The 8,867-nt window shown below is 51.7% G+C and overlaps 1 protein-coding gene across 1 annotated transcript in view; it reads left to right on the top strand.

Moving 5' to 3' along the window:
- The window catches only part of BANF1 (barrier to autointegration factor 1), a 2,770-nt gene extending 2,056 nt beyond the window's left edge, over nucleotides 1-714 (top strand). The window contains exon 3 of the mRNA XM_006771569.2: nucleotides 470-714. Within this exon, the coding sequence (XP_006771632.1) occupies nucleotides 470-616 (147 nt within the window). The 3' untranslated portion in view covers nucleotides 617-714. The remainder of the gene's footprint in view (nucleotides 1-469) is intronic.
- Nucleotides 715-8,867: the final 8,153 nt, after the last annotated feature.

Genomic DNA, 8,867 nt, shown 5'->3' with positions numbered 1-8,867 from the left:
CGTGGTCGGCAAGCTCATTAGTCTGCAGAGCCAAATGTCAACAGTGCAGCGATTGAAATTTCTTTTGAGAGCCAGATTTTTAAACTTGAACTATATAGGTAGGTACGTTGTCATTAACTCATTAGGGTACTCCCAAGCTGGCCTTTGCCAAAAACGTCCTCAATCTGAGGGGTCGACCTCAGCGAACGTACCCCCACTTCTTCTAACGCCGCTTCTTCAAAATAGACTTGCTCAGGCCGAAAACCGCCTTCTGCGCATGGGCCACGAAGTTTCAATCGCACTGTACATGCACGTGGTATTTTGTGGAAGAGCCACACTCAAGGGGCCAAAGAGCCGCGTGTGGCTCGCAGCCGCAGTTTGCCGACCACGGTCCTAGGCTCATGGGGTTTGAAGGCCACACACGTGGCCTTATTGTCTTGAGTCTCACAGATCACTGAGCAGCTTGCCCTGTGCGTTGCCTGTTTTGCAGGCTTATGTGGTCCTTGGCCAGTTTCTGGTGCTAAAGAAAGACGAAGACCTCTTCCGGGAATGGCTAAAGGACACATGTGGCGCCAACGCCAAGCAGTCCCGGGACTGCTTTGGGTGCCTTCGAGAGTGGTGTGACGCCTTCTTGTGATGCTCTCTGGGGAGCCCCCCATCCCTAACGCCAGCCTTGAGTCTTCAGAGTTTGCAGCTGAGTGGGGGCTACTCCCTTGTCCTCTACCAAGGAAGCGATTGCTGTCTGCCCACCACCGATGTCCGGGTCTCTGGGGGAGTTCTCTCCCCTCACCATTTCAACTTTTTTGGAATTCTCACTCTTGCATGCATCTCCCTCTTTCCCCTGCCAGTTTTGGGTCAATAATCAGCTTTTCTGAGTGGATTTCTGGCCCCTACCCTCACCCCTGGTCTGTTTAATGACGTTTGGCTTCTCTTTTGGCAAAACAGTCACTGTCCATATAAAGTTTTTTAGATCAATAAAGTCAGTGGCCTTCCAATACTGGGCTGTGTGGTTTGAATGCAGGTGGGCTGGGAGTCGCCACTTTCCCAGGGACTGATCAGCTCTGCGTACTTCTTATCAGTGCAGATCGAAACTGGCAGCTTCCTCCTCACTCCAGAGGACAGCCACGCTCGTCACGCAAGCCTCGGACAGGTGCCTTGGGGTGTCTCAATCCCTCAGTAATGTGGGAGCGTGTGGGCTGATCCCTTCCTGGATCCAGATGGGCTGTGGTGTTCCAGATGTCGGTTGAGTCAACAGCTGGGTTAGGCAGCACCTGGTGGAAAAGTCAGTGGGAGTCAGAGGTATTCGGAAGAGGGGGAGCCGATACGGGTAAAAGTTCACGGGTTAATCGTGGTGTCCTGGCCTCTGGAGGAGTGGGTGGGCTCTGCCCTCTGCCCTGCTGTCTTAGGGAGGCCAAGACCACGGTAGCAGAGCGGGGCGGGCTGTGAATTACACGCTGGTGCACTTCCATCCTGTTCCCGAACACTTTGTGAAACCGGGCCCACAGCTAAGATTTTTCCAACCACTTTTTCTTCCACAATAATAAGCTGTTTTCTCTTTCACGGATGGGGGGAAACCAGGGCTCAGAGAGACCAATATGTTCATGGACTTACTGGTAGGAAGTACCCAGACTGGCCCTCAAAACCATTTGGGTCCCCACGTACCAGAGAGCCCTGTGTTTCTTGGCCATGTCACTCAACCTCTCTGAGCCTCAGTTTCCCCACTTGGAAAATGAGATTGTGGTAATGACCAGATGGCATGCTAGCTGTGCAGCACCCAGCCCTGCTTGACTTTCTCCTTCAGGAGAACAGGAGGAACTATCGCTTCCAGAATTTTCCTCAGTGCGTTACTGTCAGGTTCCTGAGTCTCACGGCGTCGGAATGAGCACTGAACTCAGTGCACGATCAAGCAGTTGGAGTTTATTGAAAAGAGCTTGTGTACGAGGGAGTCGAGCCCCCAGAAGGGTTCTTATGGATGGCTAATGTAGGGGCCTTGGTGTGGGTACAGGGCTGGGGAATGAGGATGAGGCACTTGTCCCACCATTGTCACCTGGCAACGGTTGATTCCAAGGTATTTTCGGGGGTCAGTGGACCACTCAAAGGGCCAATAAAATAATGCTTATGCAGATATTCTAGTTACCATTTGACAGAACAATTATTTTGCAGGATATGATGTTCAGAAAGGATGTTATAGCACTTGATACTGAGTAATCTGCCCTAGCCTTGTGTCAAAGGTTCATGGTGTGATAGCTGGGTCAAAATGCAATATTTAAAAAAAAAGCCATGAGTATATATTTTTAAAATATATTTTTATTGATTTCAGAGAGAAAGGGAGAGGGAGAGAGAGAAACATCAATGATGAGAGAGAATCTGATAGGCTGCCTCCTGCACGCCCCCCTACTGGGGATCGAGCCCACAACCTGGGCTTGTGCCCTTGACTGGAATTGAACCTGGGACCTTTCAGTCCACAGGCGGACACTCTATCCACTGAACCAAACCAGCTAGGGTAAGCCATGAATATTTTAAACGCAGTGTGCGAAGACATACTCTGAGTTATATAATTCAGTGGCACAACTGGAGGGAAAACCCCACTATTTTATTGTACAGTCTTTCCTTTAAGGGTGTGGTTCGGTTAATTTGAACCATGGAATTTTACTGAAAGCAAGGAGTAATGGGCCTCTAAGATGAGTTCTTTCTGTCAAAACGGAGTCCAGATGTTACCCCTCTGCTGTCACAAGAGGACTTACAGTCTGGTCAGGAGAGACGGACAGATATTAAATACTAAAATGGATAATATGAGAAGAGTTTCATGATTGCAGGGAAAATTTAAGAAGAAAAAGTTGGTCAACTCCATTAATAGAAACTGTTCATCTAAAAATACTGTAAACAGTGAAGGGCAAGACGAAGCCGAGTGGGAAAGGATATTTGCGGCACGTAAACGAAAGGGCTTTCCCCCGGGCACAGACCAAACTGCAGTGAAGAAAAGCAAATGGCCCACCAGCGTGGCTCGGGCTGAGCGCCAGCCTATGAACCAGGAGGTCACAGTTCGGTTCCCGGTCAGGGCACATGCCTGGGTTGCAGGCTTGATCCCCAGTGGGGGCATGTGGGAGGCAGCCCATCAATGATTGTCATCATTGATGTTCTCTCTCTCCCTCTCCCTTCCTCTCTGAAATCAATAAAAATATATTGAAAGGCAGCCCTGAGGAATACCGACATGATGAATAAACCTGTGGAAAGGTGTTTATTACACTTGGAGTCAGAAATACAAGTGAGATGCTATTGCTAAACTGGATTAGCAAAAATTTTGAAGTCAGACATTACCAAGGGCTGATGAGGGAATGGAACAACAGGAACTGATACCCAGCTGGTGGGGATGTACAGACAGTTGGGGAAAGACAGGAGTTTTCTAGCAAAACTGGAAACCCACCCTGTGATCCAACACTCCACTCCCGGGGGCTGTGACCAGGGACTCCCACACCTCTGGGAACCTGGACAGCAGTTTTGTGTTTAACAGCCCCCAACGGGAGCAGCTAATGGCTGTCAGTACCAGTGAACATGAACTCACTGTGTACAGGGGTACAATCTCAAAACTAAGCAAACAATGGAAACATCCAGTAATGTGACTCCATTCTTGTAAAGTTAAGTAAATTCTTGCTTGGGAATCTCTGCCTCGGTGGAAAACTAGAAAAAAACTTATTGCAAAAATCAACAGTGATCACCTTTGGGGGCAGGAGGTGGGTGTGATGAATAGGAAGCCTGGGGTGGGAGTGGCAGGTTCCACTTCAGACCTGTGTGGTGGTAATACCGGCATCGGCTAACTATTGGTTAAAGTGAGCAGATACGCTCTGTGTACTTTTCTGTACGTTAGCTGCACGGCGGAATAGTAGAAGAAAAGGGAAACAGATACAGACCCGGGGGTAGAGCGACTATGCGAGTAGTTGGAAACTATGGTGGTTGGTAGGGGTGAGGGCTCGGTGCAGGGCTGGCTCTGGGAAGTGCGAGTGGCCCCTGGAAAGTCACCGGGTGGCCAGAGCGGGGCCCTGCTCGTGTTACAGGCCACTTGGGAGGGTGCCAGTCTGAAGCCCAGACTGAGGTGGTCATGCGGGCTGGCCCAGGAGTTTCAGGCCATGCTGTGTTTCTGCTGTTTTCCTGGATGCGTCCAGGGACCCCCGACCCTTGTGCTGTGATGCTGCCACACGGGCCTGGAGCGCCCAGCAGGGCCACAGCCTCCCCCACCTCGGCCCAGCCTGCCGGAGCGTTGGCCCTCTGAGGTGATGGAGACTGGCTCTTCCCTCACCACAGCCTTCCCAGGGGCCCTTCCCACGCTGCCTGCCCGGTTTTGCCGCCCGTGGCTCTGGCACTGGGGCCTCAGCAGAAATCAGTGGGATGTGCTCACAGGCTCTGTCTCTGAGGGGCTGGAACCTGCTCTCTCACCCCTCCCTGGGACTCGGCAGGAGCTGTGGCAGGTTGGAAAGGCCCACGCTCTTTATCTGGGTCCCTTCCCACACAGCTTCCCGGATCAGTCCTGGAGCAGCAGGAGACAAAGGGCATCTAGAACATGCGCTGTAACCGGCCTTTCAGAAACCAGCCCCAACTCAGCCAGCGTGACAACAGGCTCCAGGCCTGGGCTGTTGGAGAAAACAGACCGAGGTGGGGATGGGTAGCAGTCAGGTTATCTAAATGTCAGCCCACATTGCCCAACAGGACGTGCTGTGTTGGCGAGCATGGGTGGGCCTGCAAGTCAGCAAATGCTGACTCACTCTTTGTCCCAGCCACCCCTGCTGCAGCTGCACCCAGCCAGAGCTCGACCCCCTCAGCCAGTCTAGTCCTGAGTATTCAGATTGGGCCAACCGTGCCCGCTGGGGTCCTGCAGGAACCCTGCTGGCCCTGGAGAGGAAATGGGGAGGCTACAGGATGAACCCAAGCCCAAGACATCTGCCCGGTGGCAGCCCAGATAGTGTGAAAAGCTCACAGTATGTGTTCTCCACTGTCAACCCCCCTTCCACATCGCCTCCTCCCTGCAGGGACCCAGGGCTCTGTCCACTGTTACTCCTCACCTTGACCGGTGGTGCCTGAAAGAGCCGGGTGGGCCCAGTTCTGGTCTCAGTTCCTCCTCTGTCTGCTGTGTGGCCTGCAGCGGGGTGCCTTGCTGCCCTGAGCTCGGCCTCCCCTCAACTGCGCAGGACGGTGACGGTTCGACCAGCTAATGGATGGAAGCCCCTGCAGCAGGGCGTTTAATCGCTGTTGGCTCACAGCTTTCCTGCCGTGGGGCTCCTTTCCAGGATGCGGTCCGACAGGGAAAGGGGAGCAGAGCCCTGGGGAGGGGAGAATAAAGGGTGAGGGTTCAACAAGGGTTTGGGGGGCACAGAATGAAGGCCTGGTCCCAGGGTGAAGGGAATGGCAAGGGTCCATCCTGGGCAGTGAGACCCACTGTCTAGGGGTGAGAGAGTGGCACCCGGGCTTGGGAGGTCTGGGCCACTGCAAAACTGGAGGCTGTGCCCTGTGGCCAGTGGGGATGGCCAACCCGGACCAAGCTCACACCTGGCTCAGGCCCCTTCTGGAAGCCAGAGTGGTCCAGACAGGTGGAGTCCAGGCTACGGGCTCTTCTCCCAGGCACCCCACCTCCAGGGGTGCTCCCCGGCACAGCAGACCTCATATTCTGGTGGAGCCGTCCAGGCTTCACTCGCAGATGCTGACACACGGGTGGCACCCCATTTCTTCCTTCTAAAAAGAGGACATATTCACTGCCTCTGCAGAGCTGTTAGGATGAATGAACGTGAGTCCCTGGCACGGAGCGAGGACCCAGTAGTCGTTAACTTCTCTTCCCCCATCCTTTCCCCCACTCCCTCTTCCAAGCCCCAATTAAGATCCTTGGCCCTAAGCACTGACCAGATCTTAGTGTCCTAAGGCAAAAGGCCTGCTTCCCCCCAGCAACATGATTACCCTGCGTCTAGCTGTCTAACCTTAAACGGGTGTCCTGACCCCGGATTAACTATGTTTGTCTGCAAAAGGAGGGTGATGCTTACTGCTTTGCGGCTGTGAGAACAGCCCAGTGGGTGAAAGGTCTGGCCATTGTTAGGTTGGGGGTGCATTGGAGGAGTGAGTGACGGGTAAGGTAGAGGCAAGTGAGCTGGGGACTGGGCCTTGGCTGATGCTCCAGGGAGCTGTTGCGGGTAAGCGTGGTCATGGCTGAACCTGATGTAACAGGAGAGCAGACCTGCCAGAGCCTGAGAAGGCTCCCGGCCCCTTGGGGCTGCCTCTCCGCCCTCTCCCTGTGTTGCTGTCCTGTGTTTACTCTCCCCGCTCCCGGCTTCTCTCAGGTCAGGTTCCTGCCTGGCCTTGGCCTCCTCATCAAGCCAGCCAGCTTTCCCACAAACTTCGGTCTGTCTCTTTAAGGCAGACACCTGAGCCCACAACAAACTTGAGACAGCTCCTTGGAATCCCAAGATTGTTTTCACACCTGGGCTGAGCGGGTGGGGTAGCAGCTGGACTGGGCAGTGACCACACTGGTCCTGGGGAATGCTGGGTGCTGACTCATTCCTCACAGTACACTTGACCTTTGAACAAGTTGGGGTTAGGAACAGTGACAACCCCTTGTTAAAAATCTATCTCTACAGAAAGGATATATGCACCCCATGTTCATAGCAGCACAATTTACAATAGCTAAGATTTGGGAACTGCCTAAGTGCCCATCAGCAGATGAGTGGATAAAAATGCGTGGTACGTTCACACAATGGAATACTCAGTGGCAATAAAAAAGAAAACTCTTACCATTGGCAACAGCACGGATGGACCTGGAGAGTGTTATGCTGGGCGAAATAAGCCAGTCGGAGAAAGATATGTATCACATGATCTCACTCTTTTTAAAAATATGTATATATATTTTATTGATTTTTTACAGAGAGGAAGGGAGATGGATAGAGTTAGAAACATCGATGAGAGAGAAACACCAATCAGCTGCCTCCTCCACACTCCCCACTGGGGATGTGCCCGCAACCCAGGTACATGCCCTTGACCAGAATCGAACCTGGGACCTTTCAGATGGCAGGCCGATGCTCTATCCACTGAGCCAAACCGGTTAGGGCTGATCTCACTCTTATGTGGAACCTAATGAACCAAATAAACTGATGATCAAAATAGACCCAGAGACACAGAAACATGAAGAGACTGTTGAACCTCAGAGGGAAGGAGGGGATTTTCAAAGCTTTCTACCTGTGTTCTCGGTAATTGAACTCGGCCTTAAACATAGTATATATATATATATATATATATAATGTTATATATGTATATATATATAATGTGCTATATTCTTACACTTGAGAAATTACCTTGAGAAAACATGAGAGATCAACCAAGGACCTTGTATGCATATATGCATCACCCGGAGACACAGACTATGGGGTGGTGAGGCCTTTGAAGGGGGGGTGGGGTGGGCTGGAAGAGGTTAATGGGGGGAAAAGGAGGACCTATATAATACTTCCAACAATAAAGATTTTTTAAAAAAAGAATATGACTTGACTTTCCCAAATAATAGCTCACTATTGACCAGAAGCCATTAACATAAACACTCCATTAACACATACATATTTTGTTATATATATATATATATATATAATGTTATATATGTATATATATATAATGTGCTATATTCTTACACTTGAGAAATTACCTTGAGAAAACATGTTAAGAAAATCATAAGAGAAAATACATTTACAGTATTTATTGAAAAATATCCATGTGTAAGTGGACTCATGCAGTTCAAACCCATGTCATTCAAGGGTCAACTCTAATTACCACTTATCAAGCACCAACTGTTGGTCACATACTTTGTCTTCCAAGACTCAATTAAGATCCTAGACCCAGCACTGACCAAATCTTAGTGTCCTGAGGGCGAAAGGCCTGCTTCCCCCCAGCAATGTATGGACTGTACTGACTGCTATAATACGGAGGAAGAATCTCAACAAAATCCAGACTTCTCCCGTGGTCGCTTCAGTGTTTTTTATGCATTATCAGATTATTCCTCCCAAGAGTTGCAGTGCCCTGTTGTGCTGGTACCTCCAGCACACACTCAGCTTGCCTATGGGTGACCGGCCTGAGGCCATTATTAGAATAGCCTTAGGAGATAATTGTCCCCTTTCTTAAGATGAGGACACAGGCTCTCAGAGGTCCAGGGACTTGTCGAAAGTCACCCAGTTAGTCACTGGCAGAGCTGGTATGACATACACCCCTCCTGGCCAATTCTCATCCTTTGGTCTCAGTTTGGCTTAAGAGCAAAGATTCGACAGCCTGCTGCAGCTCAAAAGCCAGCATCACCATTTGTTATTCACCGCCTGGGGTCCTTGGGCAAGTCAGTTGCCTCCTGCCTCCTGTTAAGTGGACATGTGGATCCCACTTCATGCTGGTTGTGAGGGCCATACAGCACGCAGCGCAGCCCTGCAAGGCCCCTACTTACCTGCTACTCATTAACAGTACCAGGCCTCTCCACGCACTTTACCTAGGGAACCCTCACAGCACCCCTTTTCCAGAGGAGGAAACCCACGCAGCCAGAGGTCAAGTAACGTCTCCAAGGTTACAGTTAGTAAATGGTGAGAGTGAGAGCTTGCTCACAGCGGTTATGGTATTTCACACTGGATGGGCCTCCTGTGAACTGTCCGGAGGGTGGCCCTTGCTGGGGGCTGCCACTGTCCCTTCCCTCCCGGGGCTGGGTGTGCCCTGCAGGGCAGGACAAGCGTGGGGTACACAGGTGTGCTGGGGCCTGCCTGCTGCTCCTGCTGGTGCTGGAAGGGGGCCTGGCCAGAGGTCCCAGCCCCAGCGGTCCCGCCCCCTCCCCAAGCGGGGGCGCACCGCGCCGAGGGGCGGGGCCGGTGTGGTCGGGCGGGGCCTCGGAGAAC

The sequence above is a fragment of the Myotis davidii genome, unplaced genomic scaffold, assembly GCF_000327345.1.
Source record: "Myotis davidii unplaced genomic scaffold, ASM32734v1 scaffold425, whole genome shotgun sequence".
Classification (NCBI taxonomy): domain Eukaryota; kingdom Metazoa; phylum Chordata; class Mammalia; order Chiroptera; family Vespertilionidae; genus Myotis; species Myotis davidii.
Note: the sequence above shows the minus strand (reverse complement) of the source record. Positions and strands in the feature narration are given on the sequence as shown.